We start from the raw sequence: 24820 nt of genomic DNA, 5'->3' as shown, positions 1-24820 counted from the left end.
CCATTATGCATTACAGACTTTTGATTTCTACTTTGAACAATGTGGTTTTTGGCACAGAATCAGCTGACAACATCCCAACAACAACAGAAGAGAAAATTGACAAAATTGCCACTCTTCTGTCACCTGAGAGATGCCTCCCTGTAAAAAACAGAATACACTTGGTGCACATTTCAACATCATCTTTCACCAGTTTACAATCAGGGCCTTCCAAAACTCTCCAAAAGTACAGTACTCATTTCAACTAACCCCCTTTGACACCCCCTGGCACTCCCAATGACCATCACTGAAAAACCAGACAGGTCTTGACAATGGTCATTGGAATGTGAATAGCACTGACCACACCTCACAAGTTTAATAAGGTAGGACAAGACCAACCACCACCGGAATTGAAGAAGTCTCTCAGATGAGAAGTGACACATATTCAGGGGACTTTCTACAAGTCCAGTGAATTGATTCAATGCCTTTGGAAAAATTGTCGATGTCTCAATCACTCATCACGTGCACTCGAGTATCAATGGCTTGACGATGAAGTGTCATGCTGTTTGCAAGTCGACATTGTCTCACTCTTCTTGAAGAGTGGCCCTCAGGTCATTCAGGTTCTCATTGAGAGTTGCCTCTAAACAGCGACTTGACTGATCCCATAATTTTCTGTGGGATCCAGGTGTGGAAAAAGTGCAGGCCACTCCGTTCGTGTTGTTCATGCAGGGGCACTATGACTGGATTAATGATGTTATACAGGTAGTAGGGGCTTGTCACTGTACCATTTATGTGTAGGGCAGTTCTGCATTGACTTAACACATCTGCCCATGCTGTAACACCACCACCATAGGTTTGTCTGGTGACAACAGTGGTTGATACCTAATGCTCTCCTTAACACCTCCAACATATTTAGCATCCATCATTTCTGCTCATTGTGAATCAACTTTTATTTAGAGAACAGCATTGAGGTCCACTGGTCCCTTGTCCAGCATAAATGATCCCTGGCCAATGCAAGACTATGCCCATCTCTGGTACTATGGTCAGGGATCCTTGCAGGTCCTACACTGATGTAAATGGTTTCGAATGGTCTTTGTGCCTTGGGTGCCTCTCATCTCCCTTAATTTACCTGGAGTTTAGTAGCATTCATAACCTGGTTCTGCAGAGCACTATGCACAATAAAGCAGTCGTCAGTGTTGGATGTGGCAAGACGTCCACTTCTGACTTTGTGACTCTTCCATTCTGACACTAACTTCTGTAGTCACTTCCCACTGAGGACATTCTGTATGAAGACATGACCAATTATTAGGTGTTGTTTTGGGTCTCATGTCTGAACAGCACAATGCGAAGGACTATTTAAATACCAATTCTGATGGAAACAGTAAATTTATTGGAAAATTCATGGATCCAACACCTGTTGTTTTGCCAGTAAGCTCCTTGTTAGGGAACAGCAAGTTGTGCCAAAAGTACTCAAACATTGAACAGTTGAGGGTACATTTAAAAGTTTAGAAGTCACATTAAATTCACCTGTAATCGTTATAGTTCATCCTGGAATCTCACCTGGAAGTTGAATACCCCCAACTTTGTGTAGTGTACTGTATGTCTTCAAATGGGTGAAGCTAGAGTGCAGTTGGACACACAGGCATAGGATATTATATGTATTTGATCATATAATACAATCTAGGATTATATTCTATACTATGTAACTACATTAATGTCATTTTACAGTCAAGTGATAAAAAAGAAAAGTCCTGGGCAAAGAAACATAGGAAACAGACCTCTCTTACTGTACCAATCCAACAAGATCCCTACTGATCCCTGAAAGAGAAAAACTAAAATATATGACGAGCCAGTCAATATATTAATAATGATAGGATTTTATTATATGCATATACTGTGTAAAATTAACAAAATTCAAATATGTATTGTTAATTTTAATATTATTTCAGCAAATGACAATGATAATTACAATTTAATCCGCTTTTTCTTTATGCTTACAAGTGGGTTACATACAGATTCAAAGGGGGAAGAAATTGGTCGATACTGCCTTCATCAAATCAACTCCAGTAACTAAGACAGATCAGGAAACAGCGCCAGATGCTGCAGCAAAAAATTCCCAAGTCGTACACGCAAATTTGAACCTTGTCACGTATTCATTATGGCAATTCATCAACTAGCATACAAACCTGAGGAATAGCTGCATCCCTTCCATAACAGTTTAATCTGAAAAACACCAAGTAACAGGGTTTCTACGCTGACAAAAATATGAGAAAGTTAGACACTGCTGTTGGTGTGATCTATATAAAATCAATAAGAGTTCTTATGGTACAAGCACACATAATCATGCAAATACACGCCACATTTCAGAATGTGTCAGTGTAGTAGCGACAAGTCCAGAAACTTAGTCATGAATTATGGAGACAGGTCTGATTTTATGAAAATGAAGCACTGGATAAATATCAGAGAATGGGATCTTTTTGCTAAATTTTGCACCCATTTTGCGAAATTCATACTTTTAATTTCTTTGAAGCCCAGACAGGATGGTTGTAGGACTGGGGATCATGCAAAATGCTGAACACTGGCTAAAGAAATAAAGTTCATAGGTTGGATGTACTGGTACTTCCCTTTCTGTTCTTAGGTTTGCATGGTCTCATCTGAAGAACAGTAGAGCGACTGATTATTCAGGGATGGAAACTAGCATGTAGCATTTAACACAGCTGAAACACCACTTCTAGATTCTGTAACCTTTATACACTCCGCTAAGACATCCACTTCTCAGTATGGAATTATGTGAACAAGCGAGAGGTTGATGGCTCAGTGGATAACCTACAATAAGAATTTACTCTGAACAATAAAATGGTACAGGTCATCAACAAATTGGTCAAGTAGGAATTCATAAAGGAATGGTGCCTAAGACTTGTGCAGTGTTGCTGGCACACACTTGAATCAAATACCGCCACTCTATGCAGAAAACAGCTCTGCTAGTGAGGGACTGTGAGAAGGACATAATGCAGAAAGAATAATAAAATAACGGAGTGAGCTCTTTTTGCTCTTCTTGACATTTATTTTGATTCCTGCCTACGAGATGGGATTTTGTTTGTCCCTGTAATATTCATGATCTTATGAAACTATGGATGGGCTCCACATCCTTCCAATCCGCCATTGTTTTAAAGGACCAGGCCCTCATAGGCGGGACCCTCAGACTCAGGGGATTCTCTCTGTAGGCGAAGGTGCTCCAGTGTGTTCTGGAAGTGTTTGTTGATCTGCTCCGTTTCCTCACTCGCCTCCAGGTTGGGAAGATCTTCCCTGATCTTTTGGATCAGCTGGTTTAATACTTGGACAGTCACCTGGAAGGGCAGACGAGGCAAAGCTAGGAACTTTGCTTGTGTCACATTTACATCACTTTTCTAGACTGCAGTCACATCACACAGAACTTCTTTATGTTTTGATGGTACATATTCAAGCACAGCCAGCTCATTTTGTCCATTAAATTTTGTCCAATTATAGCTTTACCCTCATAATATGCCTCCTACATAGTGAAATCCACCCCAAAAATTTGGAATCAAATTAGCATCAGTTTCAGTTAAGCCATTCCTTCATTCAAATCCACTGCACACCTGTTCGAATGGCAGAACCCCACCCACGCTTACATAATACGTCACTGTGACCCAACCAGTAGTTCATGTGGAAATGTTAAAAACTAGCACTGGACTAATCTAATCTCAGCTAAAGAAATTGCAAAAAGAACAATATCACTGCTTTTAACACTATCTTCAATCCTTTTATGACTTCAAAAAATTTGACAGTGAATACACCCAAGATACCCAGAATCCACTCCTAATCCTTCTGCAAGCTACACAGTAAATACGAGCCCAGTACATACCCATGACCCTAACACTCCCAACCTCTCTCTCTCCCCTCCAAAATAACATGTTATAACCACATAATGAAATGGAAATTCACCATCAATCACATCCACAGTATTATACTTCTCTCACATACACACACCCACGTTCTTCACAAGGTTCTAAATTTCAAATCACCCCCACTCTAGCCCTACAGCTGGCTAAGACTATGATCTCTATAATGCTAAATGTTTGTCTGTCATTTTGTCTTTCCACATCTCTCCGTCTCCTCGAGGTAATTGTGTGTTCTGGTCCTTGTCTACGTGTCTTTATATCTACCTATTTGTCTGTCCAAGTTTGTCAAATGTGCCTGTTTCTTTGTCTTGCATTTGCACTGTGGTGAGTGGGTGTTGGAGCCACCTTTAAAATATTTTTTGTATACCTAAACCTAATAATAAGTTCAAATTCATAAAATGTACAAAAAGAACTCTTCAGATAAAATGTAGTGGGTTCTTCTCAGGTAAGAAGTTTGGAAAAAAATTGGTGGAAAAAAAGAATGATGTATGACACATTAACTGAAGTGAGAGAAATTCCCTGGACCACTCCTCTAGCCATGGATCCAATATAACAGTGGGACATTCCCTGCATTTTCTCTAAACTCTCCCATCAAGTTTCATGAAAATCTGTCATGGAGAAATTGTAATGAAAGGCAAAAAAAAAAAGCAAATCAAAGCATATGCTTTAAATTTTGAATCACTTGTGTTATCTCACCGCATCGTTTTCCCTCTCATAGAAGCAGACGTATCTGTTGAGGATTTCGATGAAAAGCTGGACTTGCAGTGACGGATCCATGCACTGGTTGGCGATCTTCAGAGCTTTCTTTAGACACTCCATCACTCGCTTACCATCACGGATCTAAAGAATCAACAGCAATAGTTCATATTTACAGCTGAGGGAGCAGTTTATTGACAACTACGTCTGTGTTGACTGTGGAAAAAGACGTCATATTTTCTGGTTTTGACAACATTAATAAACTATGAGGATAATTAATTCAGTGCTCTGAAGCGAAGACAACTTCAGACATAATTATGGCTGAAATAGTGGAAAATACTAAAACACAAGCAAGTCAAACGCACCTCTTCACCATTTTTGTCAGTGCTGCGACCTGACCAAAACAGATGGGCACAGATACTGACGGCCCGGCACTGGTCCGGTTTTTTCAGTAGCTTGGAGGCAGCCAGTGCACACTGCGTTCTCAGTGGTTCGTGGTTTTCCTCGCCGAAGCATCGCATTCGCTCAAAAGTTCCAATGATCAGCGTGATGGCTGCCAGTTGAGCTTTGGAGTCACTGATCTCATCCTCATACAAAGAGAAGGCCTGGTGAAGGAATGCATTAAGACATAAGAGAAGAAGTGGAAGAGTAGTAAATGGTTGGCAGAGGGGACAGAAGAGGATGACGGAGAAAAAGGATGTGAACGAGAGGTGGAGCTTTGACTAAATGCAACGCTAATGTTAGTGTTGCATTTAGTGCAGATTTGCACCATCCATGGAAGACAACACAAAGTGAAGCAACTATACCTTCAATCACATCATGTAAAAAATCAGGTAACTGGGATTTGACCTTCACTAACACTCAAAAACAGAGGGAACAACTAATCCAATATATTTAAAATCTGTCAGCTCTTTGGGCAGCTTCCTCTTCTGAAGCAATGATGTTACAACATGTGTGGTGCCTTCAGCTTGTTTCTACAGACAGCATACAGTAGAGAAAAACATTACTAACGGGTGTCAGTGTCTGTACTGGTGCTGGTTCTTATTCCAGAGGGTTATTATTGGATTGTGAGTCGCTTTCAGACCTGCATTTAATTTGATCTGGAGAAAACTCGACTCGCACCAAACAGTCTGCACAGAGCCTCCGTAAGGCTGACAGATTCATAGCTCTGGCAGTTTTGACCTAACATCCCACCTGTGACATGAACTCATACGCCACCGTCTCGTGGTTGTCAAAGCCGATCTCGCCTGCAGCCAGCGCCCCCTGGAGGAAGAGCCGAAGAGGCAGTTCAGCCAGCTCAGCCTTGATAAGTGCACTGATGGTCGGATGAGCGAAAGAGAAGATCTTCTGGCACTTCTTTTCCCATTTGTCATCCTGATAGGATATAGTTTTGGATTTATCTTAAGGATTGATGAGAGAATACAAAAACACATGAAAAGTAGAGAAAAAGGAAAGATACACACCAGTGAGGAGTTCTCCTTGTATCTGAAGGCCAGCTGGTAGGCAGCAAACACCAGAGGAGGGAGTGTGTAACGAATCCTTTGGTTTCCACCCGCACCAAAGTGTTTCCGGGCTGTGTTTAGAATCTGAGCACAAATGAGAACGTGTACTTCAAAAAATGGCCTATTTAAAAAAAAAAGAAATCATATATAAGGCACGCTGGATTATAAGGCACACCATCGGTTTTTGAGAAAATTAAAGGCTTTTAGGTGCGCCTTATAGTGAGGAAAATACTGTACATGGAAATCAGTTTCAAACATTTTCCAAAGCAAACCGCAGTTTGTTTGAAATAAGTTACGTTTTCTATGAAATGGAGCATCCTGAGGGATAATTAGAGTTTCTATTGGTCCTGAGTTCACTTTTAGTATAAACTTCAAATTTGTGATCACAGAAAAATGTCTTCTTAGAAATTCCTTTGCTGTCCACATCAGCCGATGTATACAAGCCTTACAAAACATGTGGCACAAAAACAGAAATGAAGCTGTGGAGCAGTGCACAACATCGGGCCACTGGGGTTTGTTGGATCGACTTCCAGACACAGAGGCCCGGTGTCACCCAGCCAGCCTTCCACCGACCTCTACTGGGAACTTTGGATAGGCACTGATCAGATAAACGTTATAACAGAGACTTTATTAATTCATTGTAAATGGTGGCAACTTGGTGAGGAAGTGGACACAGAGGTTCTTCACACATTTCTCACACAGTAGAGATGATCAGTAGAAATCAAATAAAAATAAGTGTTGTTCGAAGCCTGTGTTGTGTAAGTGTGAATGAGCATGACGAAATTACCATCCATTACAGAAATATCTTATCGGCTAAAGGAAAACCAAATCTGTTAAAGATTGTTAATTTAAATTTTTTGCACAGTTGATTGATGATGATTGGTGATGAAGGACCTACAAGGTACTGCTGATCAGGATCATCGGAGTGGAGCAGATGGATGAAACGGCCAACGAGGCTCTGCTCCTCAGCAAAGTCCTCAGGATCAGGGTCATCAGCAGGTTGGTCTGGCTGATCCTGAATCAGTGTGGATACCAGGTTCAAGATGGCATCCACCTAGAAAGACCAGAACAGGAGTTATTGTTATGTGACCTTGTTTTTAATTACAGAACTCTAAAAATTCCGCTTGAGAAACAAAAATGATGGCAAATCAGCAACTGGTCAAACTGGTTAAAGTCAGTCCCAGGATCACACAACCATAAACCTGCCAAAAATTGGTCTATTAGGCCTTTATTTTTTTCCCTAAATGTTGGATCTTTCCTATACCTTAGCTAAGTGTCAGGTTAGCTTGGTGCTAACAACATACCTGTAACTACAAGGAAGAGATTTCAGAAATAAGAAACATCACACACATGTGAGCAGTAACAGCTGGGGCAGCTTTAGCCCAACACCAGCAATATGTCCTGGTGGGCTCTCCATCTTTCTTCAAAAAAATTCTAGAGACACAGTCATAACTACACACTGACCTGTTCCTGTGCAACAATAGTGGTGTTGTAGTCCAGTGTGTTGCTCAGCACATAGCAACTCATGCTCTTGCGTGACTCGTAGTCGAAGTACTCAAAGAGTGGAGGGAAGTGCTTTAGTTGCAGCACCGTCAGAATGTTGTTGTAAGTGTCCACTGGGATCTTCAACAGCCGGGTGAGTTCCTTCGACACTGCGCTGCTGGTTGCTATGCTACAGGAGGGCAAAGGAGAGACACACAAATTAAAAGAAAATAAGTTGAAGTGCGTAGATAAAAGCCAGTTACGCTTCATCTTTTATCATGCCTGTGATTATGGGTTAAATGTTATTGGGGATGAAGTCATCTCTTTTCCTTTCTTGGTTCTTTTGACTTCATATCTTCTGTTTTTTTTAACCCTTTTAAAGTCTCCACACACTTCAATGTAGAGATTAACAATAAAAGTTTGTTCTCAAGCTTCGATAATGTGTGGCACACTAACAAACTTCACTTGTCCCTCTAAAGGCAAGGAAGGGGGGTGTAGATAATGGTTAGAATAGTCCTCTTTGTTAGTTGTGTTGTTCTTGACCTAAGTGTGTCAGGTATTTGTGGACTTACTGTTCCAGATTTAGCTTGTTGAAAATCTCCACGGTGCCCTCCAGAACCTTATCCACATAATCCACACGATCAGGGTAGCACTTCATGGCCAAATTGATAAGAGAGACTTGAAGGGAGACCACGTCCTCCGAAGGCATATCCTGACGAGACTGGAAGAGGAATCGCACCGAATGAAATCTTCAACTTCGTGAATGAGACAGTCTGAGTAAGTTCAGAACGAATGATATAAAACATTTTCTAGCATCTAATTAAATCCATTTTTAAGAGATATCATTTCACCAATATCCTCAGTTGTTAATACACCATCTGTGGCTGGAGTGTGTGGGAGATCTGTTTCTCATTAGCTTCACTTCAAAATAAATGATAAGAGCAGTTCATTACTTCACTCTATGGAACCATCACAACTGATTAAAGCAGTGCTTCTCAATTGTTTTCTGTTGCCCCCCCCCCAGCAAGAAAACAATTTGCACTCCCCCTCCACTCTCCTTCATACCTATAAATAATTTTCCTATAAAGTTTTTAAGGACACCTCAGCATAACGTTTTATCCTTATTAACATTAAAGGAAACAAATGAAAAAAAAGAAATATAGTTCAATTTATACCAAAGAATAATTTTATTAACATTATTTTTTAGTCAGAAAAGATTTTAAGTATTAATTTTCCTGAAATAAAAAAAACAACCTTTGTTTAAACTGTAAACATTTTGACCAACTTATTGCACCATTTGATACTGAAAAACAAAATTAAATAAAATCAATAAATAAGGGGCAACAATGAATGAATAATAAATGAAAATTCAGTTCAGCAACATTAACTGAGGAGTACAATATATAAAACACTTTAATCTACCAAACTATAAATAACACAATTTGTGCTGTTTTTTTTATCAGCATAGCTACGATGATCTCATTTAGGCAGTGCTCAGCTTCAAAGCGGTTTAAAGCATGATGCTGAACACTCAGCTGCTGCTCAATGTTTCAGCTCTTCTGTTATGATGTGAGGTTTTTTTTCACTCAGCAGTTTGGTACTCCACCTTAATGATGCTAACACAGCTTGCTGGTTTACTGAAGTAACATTCACAAAGCGGGTTGATTGTTGGCAATATTCTGCACGTTTTCACTGAAAAAACTCCAGCGGCTTATCAGGGGTGTAATGTTTTTAAGTGGCGCCTTAATTCATTATGCTTCACCAAAATCTGAACAGGTGTAAGAATTCCTTCCGGCATCAACGGGTCTTGAACTCCCATCCATTAATGTCAGATAGTGATCATGTTAAGCTACATAGAGCTACACAAGACGGCTTTTCAGCAGGTCAACCAGATCAGAATTATTTAAAGCTTTCTAAAGACTTGTTGGCTCACTGAATTCACTTGACCTCAACCTAAGAAATAAGCTGTCTGAAAGCAATGTTAAAAAGCAGTGAAACTAGTTCAGCAGAACTACTCAACCGGATGCAACTCACTTGAATCACCGTGGCCACCTGCTGAGAAAAGATGTCAAACAGTTTGATCTCAGCTGGAATACCAGGGCCGTCTTCTCGATGAGCGAACAGAGCAAGTCTAAAAAAAAAAAAAAAGTATTAGATTGTCTTTTTAGGTTGATCTCATGTCTTCGGAGCTGCAAAGGAAGCTATTTCTCTATTTTGGAACTCAAGTTATTCTGTCCCTACCAAAAAAAAAATGACATACCCAGGAAGAACATTCAACTGTCATCAGTGTGGACTACAGGGAGTAAAAAACACTGAACGTGCAATAAAGTGTGAGTTGTTGAACTTTAGAGGGTGTGTTTAAGAGTTACAAAACATTTGTTATGACTTGGACGGGGAATTACCAGCGGGATTTTATTTAGAGAAAAGGGGTGAAGAGAACAGTCAATTGAAGGTAAGTGGTTAGAACAGCATTGCTTTTGTTAAACAGGGGATGCACTAACGTTGGTCTGCTTGAAGGAAAGAGACTGTTGAAAATAGAGGCTATTAGCTTCCATTATAATCACAGTATAAGTGAGGATCTAAAACATCTCTGCTTCACAGTGCAAAATGTGAGCACCAAGCGTAAAGTTCAGGGATTCATTTAAGAACCACACTGTCCTTATATTTTGAATGGATATTCTATTCTGTCACTGTAATACATGGAACACAATTTTCTGGGTAATTCAAGGGACTTGGATATTCAAAACAATTACAACACTAACTGATTACTGCTGCATATTTTTCATTTGGATTTCTCAGAAGTAGTACTGTATACTATAAATAATACAAAAATCTCCAATTTAACAGAAATTCAGGGAATCCAACTGTACCTGTCGATGAGGGCGATGATGATGTTCTTTACATTGACGTGTTGATGCAGCTCAGCACAGGAACGCAGGAAAGGGTTCAGAGTCTGAAGATGGAACTCATCTGGAAAAACCTGAAGGAACGGACGTGTTGAGGTGAGACTGACAGATTCTGCTTGTGCTACAGGAGGTTTAAGTTTTCAATGATGTTCATTTGCCAGTGGCTTGAAAGTTTTATTTAGATACTTTATTTTATTGTAGAAATGTCATAATCGTTAGCATGACTATGTAAAACATTCTGGATAGATTTCCACCTGATTGGATGGTGTGATGGCTACTGCATACCTATCAGACAGACGTACGGGTTTATTGATCTTTGAAAAAGCCTCGACTTTGAATTAGTCAATAGAAAAAGGAAATATCTTTGATTTAGTTCAGTACATTAGCCGAGTTATTGTGTTTTGTCCTGCTATTTATCTATGAATTGTTTACTTCAGTGTCGGGAATCTTCATTTAACTTAGATTAACAGTAAATCTGAATCACAACACAGCTGAAGCACCTTGCCGGAGACGGCAGATACGTAAACTCAGTGTCTCCATATACTGATCACGGCTCTATTACTCACAACTGGGATCACACGTAAAAAGTTACACTGGACCTCAAAGTGATGTGGTACAAAAATGAGCCAGAGGCTTGCTGTCATTGACTGAATGGAACTGAAATGAAGGTGGACTGGTCATGTGATGGCCAACGTCACAAAATAAATTTAAAAAATCTGAAAAGAGTATTCCACCTGAATGATGCACTCCATGAGATACTCCTGAGCCAATGAGTCCCTGCAGTTCACGACCTGCTCCAGCACTCCAGGAAGCACGATCTGAAGAAAGAAACACAATTGTTTACAAGTTGGTCAAAACCTCATCCATAAAATAAAGAAGGCTGTGTCTGTTTCAACAATACACATGCTGTATGCTTAGATCATTTGTTTATTTTGATCAATGTAACCTGACCTCTGGCCAGCAGGTCTGGTTACAGGTTATGTTTGGATTTCTTCAAGCATAACTTCAGGTAATTGTTAGCTACAGCTGCAAAAAACACCATGGAACACCCTGACAGCCAGAGCATATTCACAACAACGCTGAGCAGCGTCAACGAGTGACAGAACAGTATTAACAGACAATACAGTAATTCCTCGTTACTCGCGGTTAATGTGTTCCAAGACCACCCGCGAAAAAATGAAATTCCGCGATACAGCGACAATTTATTTACGGTAAATTTAAACATTTATGAACCCTCCTCATACTGATAATAACCACCTTATTTCTGCACTACCTTTTCCCACACTTTAAGACTGTTTAAAACACTTTTGTATTAAAGATAAGTTGCAAGAGGGACCCCGAGTCTGCATTGGTAGTACAGTGCACACGCGGATGCTGTCAGCCAATAGCATGGACGTACGGTATCACGTGACTACCTACTAAAAATCCACGCTGCAGTGAAGCCATGCATCTTGAAACGCGAATAAGTGAGGGATTACTGTACTACCAATGCAGTTTTGTTAATGACAGATCAAAAGCCATTTAACTTAAGTTTAGTTGTCCATCATCCATTATAATTCAGAGAGGACAGCTCTTCTGACGCGAAGACAAAATAAATGAATCAATGAGAGAGAACTTTGTTTGGTCTTTAAACTCGTCATGTCAAATGCAGAGAACAATGATGAATACAGGACTCCTTAAAAAACAAAACAGATTTGTGATTTTTCAAGTTTGCAGTACCTGTGTCCTCAAATAACATGAAATATTAATCAATAAAATGCAAAAACATCTCCTGCAATTGCATTTCACAGCATCATCTGAGCTTGATGTGACAGAGGCTTTTGTGTAAAAATGATAACCTTTGTGGCACTAGATGGCATCAGGGACATCAAGAAAAACAAAGGGAAGTAGGCCTACAATGACCTGGACACATAATAACACGATCACAGCGTTTGTCTGCTTTTGGTCTTGAAGTCATGCCACTTTGGTAACGGCTGCACACTAAAATACCAGAATACCAGCCAACAGAGATGATTTTTCCACTGGAAGAATCTGAATCTGGGTCTCACTGGAAACAATGAACCAATACCTGTTTATACTTGTCCACGTTGACACCCTCCAGCTGGCTGAGGCGAACTAGGTTGGTGCCCACCAGAATCCTCAGCTCTTGTCGTTCCTTCTCTCTCTTCTCTCGGTCCCGGCTGTGGCCCTGATGCTGCATTCGAACCCACAACTTGTTCATTTCAGCAAAGTTCAAAAGGACAAAGTCAATGGAGTCGTTGATGTCACCAGTCATTTCCTCTGTCCCCCTAGAATAAAGAACCAGGATTTAAGTCAAAGTATTAAAAGAATATGTCTGAACTCTACCATCACACTAATCGTACGTTTGCCAAAGAAAAGCTTCAAATTCAAATTTTAAGCTTCATTCTGAAAATAGATTATTTCTTCATAAATTAAAATCACCAAACAAAAGCATGAAAAAGCATTAAATAGTAAAATCAAAAGCATGGCATGTGCTGAGATCCTCCCAATAATCGGAGGAGACAGCTCTTCTGAGATTTTGACTGGCACCAATATCATGTTCCGATTAGCTGGTAATGTGGAGCATTTACACACCCACTGTTAACAGACACAACAACAGGAAAGTTGAAAGAAAAACCAGATCCAAGGCAGTCACAGACTGCAACATCCCGCGACACACCTGAATTCAAAATTTTACTCTGACCTACTTAAATAAGTCAAAGATCAAAGTTAGTGCTCTGAAATACTTTCATAGATCAAAGTGCTTTGATCTATGGTCTTACGCCCACCGGGTTTCTCCCTCGTCTTTCTATCTTATCCGGTTCCTGAGTGTGCAAAAATTGAAATCTAACCTTGACCTAGTTGGTGGACTAACAGACGGACAAACAAACACACGAACACTGACAATTACAATACATCACCGCTTAGAAGCGGGATGTAAAAAAATACATAAACTTAAAATAAGCAAACACATTTAAGGAAGTTTTTCTTATTTTCAAAATACATTCAGTAAGTGTTTCTCTTCGGTGCTTTGTACTTGTTCTCATAAGGTTTTTAAGATATGACATCTCTCTTCAGTTCAAGAATTGTTTTGTACCTATATTTATATTTATAGTTGGTACTTGTCGCTTGACATGTTCCTCTTTTTTACAGAAAGTGCCAACCTCTGCACTGCCTTCCTCTTAAATTCCCAGTGTGCTTGCTGTGAATTTGTGAAGTTAAATGCTTCAAGCATTCTCATTGGTCCAAATTATTTCATATTCACACAATCGTCAATCCGTTAAGAAATGTAGTAAAATTTTAAGGGCAATAAAAAGAAGGTACCTAACCCCCATACAATGTGATATTCTTACTCTGACTGCTCGCCATCATCTGGCAGGATGTTGCGGGTGCACTGCAGCAGGTAGTTTCTGAGGAAGAGCCCCCTGAGAGGGTGCTGGACCCCACGACACATTTCCACCAGGTCCTTCAGAATGTCCTTACGAGACTGAGGGAAGGAGCGAACATACACCACACCCACTGTGATCAGCAGATAGCTGTGGACAGAGGAACACGTTTGACACTTAAGTATGAAGCCAGAAACACGTCACGCAACATCAATGAGGTTTCAACAACTACATGAACTACATGAAGGCCTCCAGGGTCCAACCTCTTCTCTTTGCACATTATATCCGCTGTAAATTGCAATTATCATTTTTTTATAAAACACCCATAAATATAATTTGAGTTTCACTCAAAGTAAATCCTAGATGAAGTTGTTCTAAAACCTTGTTCTGTTTCTGTGGAAAAATCCCACGGACTTAAGTTGATTCTGAAATCATCCTAACAACAGATTCAGTAATCAAGTTATTAAATTACAATTATGTTTGCACAAAAGATATGTGAACAGTCTTAATCTCTGAACTTTAAACTGCTTGCAGCATCCCAACCTGCAACGTATTGAAAACAGGAAGTTTGCATCCAAAGCAAGTAGAAAACCAAATTATGAGGTTTTTGCCACAGCTGAAATTCTCCTTTTGGTGTAAACAGCAAAAACAAAAACGCTGTTTGTCACGGGGCAGACCGCACCCTATATATGAGTGGTTAAGGACAATGTACACACACACACTATACAATTGGGCCCAGTATAACATGTCCAGTCAGTATCATGCTAATGTTTGAATGCATTCAAGTTCTTTGGTTCAAAGTTACAACTTCACAAAATGATGCTTAGACTTGAAAGAGGGGTAAAACATTCAGTTTATTTGTTTGTTTGTCATCTGTGTCTCCTCTGCAGTACTGGCACTTTTGGTGGGCAGGCAAACAGAGCAGGCCTCTACCATCTAGTTTATATAGAGGGCTTCCCGCCGGAATGTGCCAAGTACTGTAGAGGAGAAGGGGGTTTTGACATGTAACAATGCTAAACTGATTTCTATATAATGTACATGCCATATTGATATGAAGTCATGACCAAAGTAGTGTTTATTGAGAGTAACCTATTTATTGTGGGTCTTTTCATTATATGTGGTTTAAATGTGAGCTTGTAGATGAGCTGTTGGTAATTGGATTAGTAGTTGGTTGGCTCCTCTTACCTATAAAAGGGAGCTGCATGCCAGGAAAGAGGAAAATAAATATCCTACAACTCTGGACTGTTTTTGAAAAGCCTAACCATTCGTACAACTTCACATGTGGTGTCAGAAGCAAAGAAAAACAGTTCATGATGCCTCCAAGATGGAACCTCCAGCTGCAAGTGGACCTCTCACAAGATGAGAAAGAAGGGGCCATAGACGGTACTACTGGTGATCTACCGACGATGAGCACCACGTCTTCTCAAGAAGAAACTTTACCGTCAGCGCTTCCGCAGCCTTGATGTACCACCAGGTGAATCACCTCAGGAGCTCTACACCCGCCTCAGGGATCTGTTCTGCAAGTGGGTCGACTACGCTTCTGCCTCAAAAAGGGACATCGCGGAGATGGTGGTCTTGGAGCAGTACCTGAGGATCCTCTGCCAAGAAGTGAAGGTCTGGGTCAAAGAACGGGATCCGGAGACGGCAGAAGAGGCAGCAGAACTTGTGGACACCTACATCTCTGCACACAAGGGTCCAGGGTCCTACCTCTACGCTGGACAGTGCCAGGCGAGGGGTAAGTCTGAGGGTTGGTTCAAGGGGGGTGGTCCGCAGAATGGCTCTCCTTTCTAACCTAATTCAGGCAGGCCAGTTCAGGAGTACACTAACACAAAGGCCCAGCCAGGTGATAAGTCACAGATTGTGTGTTATAATTGTGGTGAGGTATGAGCCATACGCTCGCACAGGCCTATCCGCTGTTAGGTATTAGAGGACAATAAGGACCACCCCTTACCACCCTCAGACTGACGGGCTGGTAGAATGTTTTAACCAGAGTTTGAAAGATATGCTCAGGAAGTTTGTATCAGAGACTGGTAAAGACTGGGACAAATGGCTGCCATATCTGCTGTTTGCTTACCGCGAGGTCCCTCAGGCCTCGACGGGCTTTTCACCTTTTGAGCTGCTTTACGCCCACCAGGTCCAAGGTCCTCTGGATGTGCTCTGGGAGACCTGGGAGGCTCCGGCTACAGCACGGGACATGAACGTTGTTTCCTACGTCCTGAACATGCGAGAGCAGCTCATGAGGTCCACCGCCATCACCAGAGAGCATCTTCTCCAGGCTCAGGCGAAGCAGAAACGGTGGTATGACCAGTCAGCCAGGCAGCGAAGTCTCCAGCTGGGTGAGGACGTCTTGTTGCTGTTGCCGACGTCAGAGCGAAAGCTGTTGGCAAAGTGGCAGGGTCCCTACAAGGTCAAGCAGAAGATGGGTCTGGTGACGTATGACATCCACATGCCGGACCACATGCTCAAAAAATGAAATCCTCATCCCACCCCACCGCCACCAGTTATACGCTCTCTGTACGTGAAGGCTGTGAGGGAAGAAGAGGAGACTCCGGAGCAGTACCTGCCAGTGCCAAAGGATGAGCCACAGCTGGAGCTGGGCCACCTGAAAGTGGAGAAGAGGAAGGAGCTTCTTCAGATCCTGCCCAGACACCTGTTTGGGTTAACTCCAGGCCGCACCGACGTCACTCACCACCGCATCACCTTGAAGGATCCAGAGCCCCTTCGCCTGCCTGTCTACAGAGTACCAGAGCGCCTGCTGCCAGTCCTGAAGAAGGAGATCGAGGCGATAAGGGAGTTGGGTGTCATCGAGCCATCGTCTAGTGAGTGGAGCAGCCAGGTCATCCTGGTCCCCAAGAAAGATGGAACGCTGAGGTTCTGTCTGGACTTCAGGAAGGTGAACAAGGTCACTAAAAGAGACTTGTATCCAATGCCAAGAATTGATGACCTGTTGGAGAGGGTGGGCGGTGCCCACTACATCACGACCCTTGACCTCTAAGGGTTACTGGCAGGTCCCCCTCAGCCCACAGTGCAAGGAGTACACAGCATTCAGGACACCGTTTGGACATTTCCAGTTTACTGTCCTGCCCTTTGGTCTCAATGGGGCCCCTGCAACTTTCCAGCGGTTGATGGACAGAGTTCTGGACGGCACGGAGGCCTTTGCAGCAGCTTACCTGGATGATGTGGTCATGTTCAGCGGCTCCTGGGTAGAACATCTGACCCATCTACAGACGGTGTTGCAGAGACTCAAGGGGGTGCTCCCTTGCCAAAAGTGAGACTGAGTATCTGGGTTTTGTGCTGGGGAAGGGGGTCATTCGCCCACAGGTGGGAAAACTTGAGGCTATCAGGTTGGCTGAGAGACCCACCACCAAGTCTCAGGTCAAGTCATTCATGGGCCTGATAGGCTGGTATGGCCGTTTCATGCCTTGCCTGTCCATCATCTCAGCTCCCCTCAGCGATCTCACCAAAAAGCACATGCGCGACAACACTCTAAAAGACTTTTTGTGCAAGGAGCCCATTCTGAAAATCCCGGACTTCGAACAGCCGTTCGTGGTTCAGACGGATGCGTCCGACGTGGGCATAGGGGCGGCATTACTGCAAAGGGAAGCAGGTGACATCCACCCCATTGCCTACATCAGCAGGAAGCTCCTCAAGCGTGAGGTGCCATATTCAGTGGTGGAAAAAGAGTATCTTGCCATAAAATGGGCACTTGGACTCCCTGAAGTATTATCTGTTAGGGAGACAGTTCACCTTGGAGATGGACCACAGAGCGTTGAGCTGGTTGATGAACATGAAAGACACAAACTCCCAAATCCCTAGGTGGTTCCTGGCTATGCAACCCTATGACTTTGTGGTTCTTTACAGGAATGGGTCCGAGAACTGTACCGCTGACTTCCTGTCGAGGACGCCATAGGGTCGTCTTCGGAAGGGGGGGGAAATGTCACGGGGCAGACCGTGCCCTATATATGAGTGGTTAATGACAATGTACGCGCACACACACACTATACAATTGGGCCCAGTCTAACATGTCCAGTCAGTATCATGCTAATGTTTGAATGCATTCAAGTTCTTTGGTTCAAAGTTACAACTTCACAAAATGATGCTTAGACTTGAAAGAGGGGTAAAACATTCAGTTTATTTGTTTGTCACCTGTGTCTCCTCTGCAGTACTGGCACTTTTGGTGAGCAGGCAAACAGAGCAGGCCTCTACCATCTAGTTTATATAGAGGGGTTCCCGCCGGAATGTGCCAAGTACTGTAGAGGAGGAGGGGTTTTGACATGTAACAATACTAAACTGATTTCTATGCAATGTACATGCCATATTGATATGAAGTCACGCCCTAAGTGGTGTTTATGAGAGTAACCTATTTATTGTGGGTATTTTCATTATATGTGGTTTAAATGTGAGCTTGTAGATGAGCTGTTGGTAATTGGATCAGTAGTTGGTAGGCTCCTCTTACCTATAAAAGGGAGCTGGATGCCAGGTACTTGAGTTATGCCAGTATGGTCGAGCGGGCGACAGCCCTAGCGTGCCCGTGTTTGATAGCTGCCAGGTCCCATATGAGGGCATAGCCTTTCGTGCAGTTTTCTTGGTTTTTTTACCTGAGTTTAGGCTTGATTCTCTTTTTTTCGTTTTCTGTTTTGTTCTTGGTCAACTTTATTTTCGCTGGAAATATTTTTTTTTTAATCACTTGTACAGTACATGCTGCACCGGTTCTGGGAAAGAGGAAAATAAAAATCCTAAAAGTCAACTCTGGACTGTTTTTGAAAAGCCTAACCGTTCGTCCAACTTCACACTGTCCATAATATCGTGTGTGTTTTAGGGCCATGTAAAGGAGTTAACAACAGACTGACTGAATGTGGGTAGAGCGCAAGTTTGCACTGAAGCTGACAATTTTGCAGCCTTTGCGTCACAAAAAAGTGACACGGGGTTTCGCTGTAATTCATACAACTGTTATTTTGTCAACATACAGTAACAGCAGAAAAGTGTGATGGGGGTTTGTCACTGGTGATGAATGAATGTAAAAAAAACAAAGTCCTGCAAAGTAACATCGGATTTGATGATTCCTGGGAAGCCACTCGGAGAGAAAGATAGAGATTATTTTTATATTATTTCTCTGTGTAACAGAGAAACAGAATAAAATATGACATGAAATTAAACAAAAGTTCTGAATTCTAAATGAGACTTTAAAATCCAACAAAGCTGTTTCCACCACATTATGTGCAGCACTGACAGAGCTGCATGACAGAGCCCATAATGATGCTTGTATTTGACAGCTCAGCGGATGACTAACAAAACTAAGTGCACATGGCTTCACAGAAGTTACTGAAGAGCTCACAATTTAGTTTTCCATCTATATGTTCTTCTGCTTCTGTTAAAGTGAATGAAAGAGTAAACAAATTGGGCCATGACAAAGCTCAGATATAAAAATTGTGGAACAGAAGTTACTGGTGATCAAACCCATCCACTGCTCAACACACTGTGGGCAGACGACAACAGCCGTGTGTCAGAGCGACCTTTATACTGAGTCCTCACAAACATCACAATCCTGTCAGATTTATTCTTAAAAGATTTGTATCACTGCTGCTGCGGGTTAACATCTGATACCTTGTGTACCAAATCGTGATTATCTTTCTATAAAAAGTTTTTTTTTTTGTGTGTGTACAACACAAACAGACTTCACAGGAACTGATACTGCTATGGGAATCTGCACTGCATACATACATAACAGTGGGACTGGGACAGAGAGGTCCTTATTGAATTCTGAGTGAAACATAGAAGAGTTTTACTTTTGTCATAAAAGCAGAGTAGCAGTAACCCAGAACAGGACCACACCCGATCCACTGAGATAATGTACAGGTTTAGATTGGGCCCAAAGCGTCTTCACGTGACACTCACAGTCTGGGGATGATGTTGCCAGCGTACTGGACAAGCTCGTAGAGATCGGCCACCTTGCGTCCCTTAGCAAACTCATCTGTCAGATACACTTCTAGGTAATGGAGCTCGTCAGAGATTGCCATGTCTGTAAAACTGTTAAGGGAATCACTCACAACATGTCAATTACAGAGCAGCTTCAGTCGCACCTTAGGCAGCAACGTTGGAAAAGTTGAGGCAACTCGGGTAAGAACAGCAACCAAATTCAGATTCACCCCACTTTAAAGACATTTTAGCTCAAAATAAAGATTTGCTATTGAGTCACCCTCATGCCCGTGGAAAATTAAGTAACATTTCTTTGTCTACTGAACATTCTGTGGATCTTCAGAGCAAAAAAATATGGAGTTGTATGAGCTTGTATGTATTTACAAATGCTATTATATGAGATTAATGAGAAGTCATTCATGTGAAAATGGAATATTCTATCAGACGGGGGTGTTTGTTGCTACCAGTTCAAGAAACTTCTCTATAACAGGTATACTGTGGAATGAAGACATCTCCAGTTCTCATTGATTTCCTCTAATGGCATGTGTGTACACACCAGAGCAAGCTCATCTCCCTCAGATGGGTGCATGTTTAGCTTGAAAGTGACAGGTGAAAATTTCATCTTTAAAATTACTGTTTACATGATTCTGAGGATGTGGATAAAGTTGTAAGAGAAAGATGGCACCATTGGATGTTTTTCATTTATTTTCTTTTAAAACCTGGCTCCATTTTTGTAGCTGTTGAGGAGAGTTTTGAAATACCGTTTTGCTGTGAAGGTTAAAAAAAAAGTATGGTCTAAGAAATTTAGCAAGACCTCTACCAAAATGTGTTAATGTATGTTAAGAATTCCTTTAAACTCGTCAGTGGTGAGAGGTTTCGTACCAACACATATTTAGATTCTTCTGAATGGGGATCGAGTGAAGGCATCATCTGGGGACTTATTGGGAGGACTCCTCCAGTGTTTACATGGCCAACATCATGTTTTTCAAGTAAATATCAGCAGCTAGTGGATTTGGAGTAAAAACCTTGCTAATGTTTGCTTGTTATTTAACTTGTTTTTTTGCTGGAGTTCAGTTGTGACAGTAAGGACAGTCCTCACTACTTGTTTTTCCTGCGGAAATATTCTAGAATCCTGGCTGGAGCAAAGGTGTCGACCCGCTGCAGCGGATAAAGTGGAAGGAAATGGATGGATGGATGGATGGATGGATGGATGGCTGGGTAGATGGATGGATGGGCATCTATTATCACTCCATGATTGCCAAGGACAGAAAGTGGGTGCAAACTGGTTGAATGTTATGGTCTAATGAAAAAACTTAAATTGAAATGAGCAAAAATTATTAATAAATAAGCACCAGTCTTTGTGCTATATAAATGTGTAATTTTGGCAATAAACTTTGACACAAAGACATCATAATAACAGGTTTACCACAAATGCTTTGCGTTGTGTTTAAATGCAGACTTCTTGACAGCAGTTTTCTAACTATCTTAGGCCGTTTCACTCTTCCGTTCTAATTCACCATCACCTAAGACAAGAAGATGTGAGCACTGCTTCATAACCACTACTTCAATCTGCTAACAGAATCTACATTTTGCACAACCTATTGTTCTATGACCACAGTCTCTTAGTATTTACTGTATCACCGCGATCCAGTCAAAATCAGATGGTAAAACAATCTCAATAAGAGTACCGACTACAGAAGGATACAGAGCTCGTAGTAGCTCTTTGGCGACAGCATGGAGGTCCGCAGCTCTCCCAGCATGTTCGATGCATGCTTCAAAGCATCCATCAGCTTGTTCTTGTCCTGCAGACCAGACAACACTCAAGTCAAACTCTCAGCATTTAAAATAATCACAATCAAAACTTTTGAAGAATTCAAGATCTTACAAAAAGTTATTCAAAACCAGTTACAGGTTAATGTGTGATGTATAGAATTTTTAGACTAACCCACATACTGTATAGTAAGCATCTTGGGCTGCATTTCTAAGGCATGGTACAACTCAGTAATGTAGGGTCAATCACTTCTCTTTATTTCATTTTGCACTGCTGGGGATACCCCTTTAATATAGGCAGGATTCTTTTGCTGTCATAGCAACAAATTAGTGACATCAATGACATCACCTTCAGTGGAGAGGAACCATGAAGTGTGTCGTTTCCTTGTCTCCTTCTATTACTAATCAAACAGAAGAATGGCAGCACTTCCTCAACAGATGATAGAATGTTTGTCTGAGCTGTCTGCTGTCTAAGTTTTTGGGATGCAAGGAAGAAACAGACCAATCTTAAACAAGATGTGTTACAAGGGACAATCTGACAATCATGGTTCAGGAAGTCATTTGCACTTCCACTAATGGGAAGCTCAGCGTTCTGATTTTGACTTTCATGCCAATATGTTTTTGGGTAAGATGCTGAACCAGTCCTGATGAGTGCCTTGGTGAACCAGGTGATGCATCTCCTGGTAGTCAATGTGTGAGGGTGTGTAAAGCACTTGGAGTACTCAGTCAGACAGACAAACAAACAAAAAAATCATGATGTCTGTCCTTCTCCTATAATGAGAAACATAATTAATTGGAATCAACCTACCAGGCATCGCTTCATCTGGAATGACTGAACCTTGACAGCCTGCACAGCTTCATCCAGAAGCTTCTCCTGTTCGTCCTGTGGAGACTGCTGTGTGGTCGGCTGCAATTCCGGAAGCATAAACTTAATACAAATTTTGTAAAGCTATTGCAAATAGCTGCTAAAAGCATATTTAGTTAACAAATCTATACACATATATAGTCGGCTCAATGATTGTGTTTTCAAATCCATTTTCAGTATGGACATTACTTGATACAAATGCAATGTATTAACAATATATCTTTAATGTCTACTTAGTTGAAGGTAAATCCTCATCATCTCACTCGCAGCCTGTGGCTCAGTCAATCAAATGTTTCTCTCTGGTTAAACCTAAACACGGATTATATTTCCAGGACCCTGACTGTGCAAAAATAAACTAAATTTTGCTGATAATTATTGACGATTGCCTTTGGAAGGCTACCACAATATGCAAAACTTCACTAAAGCGTTGCGGATGGCGCAAACGTGCTTGCACAACAAATATCCGCGTTTATGTCGCGTCACATCACAGAGGAGTCCTCTAGCCTGTTGGCAGCGTTTGGGAGTAATCCACATGCTGATCAGCTGTCATTGTTCCGGGGTGTTTACACTGGAACGAGCCGAACCAAAACATTTAGCTTGAGTTCTGTTCATATGACACAGCAAAGCGCAGCAGCAGGCTAACAGCAGCTAGCCTTAATGCTAATTGTCAAAATGTCACAGGTACGACCCAGATATTTTGCAGGTCAGTGTTCGCGTCTCATTTAATCCACAATACTACATGTAATGTGACAAATTAAATAGTGTCTTATTAATACAGAGTGAAATATAGAATAAGCAGAACAACTAGCTACTCGGTTTCAATCACTTGGTAGCTTGCTAGTCTAGCTAGCCGCTGTCAGAAGCGCTAGGCCAAGCTATCATCCCCTCTCACATACAAGTCTGACTTTAGTTTGGCTTTAACAAGTAAAATCAATGCTTGCATTGAACGTTACTAAAATAATGCTGTTACCAAAGGGAGACGTGCGTATGCATCCGATATTATTGTATTTGGAAAAGTGCTTACCATGATTACTATTAGATGTTTCTCAGATCAGTCGGAGAGGCTGTCCTGTCATGTGACTCAAGTTGGTGCTGCCTTCACGGTCCGCTCTCAGTTTGTACATCAGACAACAGGCGTGGCCAAGGTCTCACACATTGCACAACATGATGATTTTGATAAGGAAGAGGATTTGAGTCACGTGATTGCTTTAAATGATTCGGAAATCTGAGATTAAAGCCAGGAGTCTGAAATTTAAAACAGAATTCTGAGAATAAATTCACAATACTGTGATTTAAATCAGAATTATTATTAGAGATTTTTTCCCCATGACCTATTTTTTACATCCCGTTAAGCGGTGATGTATTGTAATTGTCAGTGTTTGTGTGTTCACCCGTCCGTCCACCAAATATCTTCACAACAGTTGCAGACAGAAAGATGAAAAGTGGCAAAGGGGATGAAAATGAGATGATGACCTTGACCTTGAGAAAAGTAGGTCAAGGTCAAATTTCAACTTTTGTACACTCAGGAATTGGATAAGGTAGAAAGACGAGGGAGAAGGCCAGTGTGGTCTGAGATATTTTCTATCCTGTAATATTTTTGCACATATCTCAGGAACCGCATGAGATAGAAAGACAAAACAAAAGGCTTTATATTCAGTCAGGCAAGGGGAAGAAAATTAGATCACAACCTTGACCTTGAAAAACTAGGTCATAGTTATAGTTTCACTTTCATACCTTTTTAGGTACACATCTCTGAAACCTCATGACAAATAGAATACACCAGTTACATGTTGAATCATGGTTTTTTGTGTGCTGGGAATATTATTCCCAGTGTGTGTGTGTGTGTGTGTGTGTGTGTGTGTGTGTGTGTGTGTGTGTGTAGAGTATAACTTTATTTATCCCTTAAGGAGGTTCTGTCAGGGAAATTAATCTCTCCGTCGCACACATCACAGTGAGTACACAAAAACACAGAAAAAGCACACAGAAAGCACCAGCATATAAAAAGTAGTACAACACCAAATAGAAAAATTAATAAATAACCCATCAAGAATATACAAATAGAAAATCATAAATAGGCATAGAAATAAAATAAATAAATAAACAGGCCTGGTTTAGCATGGGTAGATAGAAATGTCTATAGCTTTTGCAATGTTTTTGCTGTATTGTGTGTGTCATCCCTCAGCTCTCATGTGGACTCTCTTCTTCTTGATCTCCCCCAGAGAGGAGTTGAGCAGTGTAAGGCTCGGGGAATGAAAGAGTTCTTAAGTCTGTTGGTCCTTCATGTTGGGAGGCGCAGCCACTGGCTGCTCAGGCTTCTCTGGTTGTTGGTAACGGTGTGCAGAGGGTGGCTGACATTGTCCATGTCCAGCAGTTTGTCCAAGGTTCTCTTCTCTGCCACTGT

The 24820-nt window shown here is 41.4% G+C and overlaps 1 protein-coding gene across 1 annotated transcript; it reads right to left on the bottom strand.

The window, feature by feature from the left end:
* Window positions 1–1833: 1833 nt before the first annotated feature.
* vps35 (VPS35 retromer complex component) lies at window positions 1834–23527 on the bottom strand. Its single transcript, XM_068319770.1, has 17 exons — window positions 23444–23527; window positions 22363–22461; window positions 21490–21586; window positions 19764–19887; window positions 13836–14018; window positions 12551–12770; window positions 11217–11300; window positions 10447–10556; window positions 9611–9707; window positions 8149–8297; window positions 7559–7766; window positions 6993–7148; window positions 6056–6178; window positions 5787–5966; window positions 4958–5197; window positions 4593–4736; window positions 1834–3323 (listed from the first exon to the last, which is right to left on the bottom strand). The coding sequence occupies exons 1-17, from the start codon at window positions 23444–23446 to the stop codon at window positions 3144–3146; spliced, it is 2397 nt and encodes a 798-aa protein (XP_068175871.1). The 5' UTR covers window positions 23447–23527; the 3' UTR covers window positions 1834–3143.
* Between the last annotated feature and the right edge of the window lie 1293 nt (window positions 23528–24820).

Source organism: Antennarius striatus, chromosome 1, assembly GCF_040054535.1.
Source record: "Antennarius striatus isolate MH-2024 chromosome 1, ASM4005453v1, whole genome shotgun sequence".
NCBI classification, from domain to species: Eukaryota; Metazoa; Chordata; class Actinopteri; order Lophiiformes; family Antennariidae; genus Antennarius; species Antennarius striatus.
Note: the sequence above shows the minus strand (reverse complement) of the source record. Positions and strands in the feature narration are given on the sequence as shown.

Excerpts from the sequence above, each read along its gene's own strand:
- vps35 (XM_068319770.1), bottom strand. Across the intron at positions 19,888-21,489 it reads AAAGAGCTACTACGAGCTCT|ACATGGCAATCTCTGACGAG; the intron begins GTATCCTTCTGT and ends ACAGTTTTACAG. Across the intron at positions 7,149-7,558 it reads CTATTGTTGCACAGGAACAG|GTGGATGCCATCTTGAACCT; the intron begins GTCAGTGTGTAG and ends TGGTCTTTCTAG.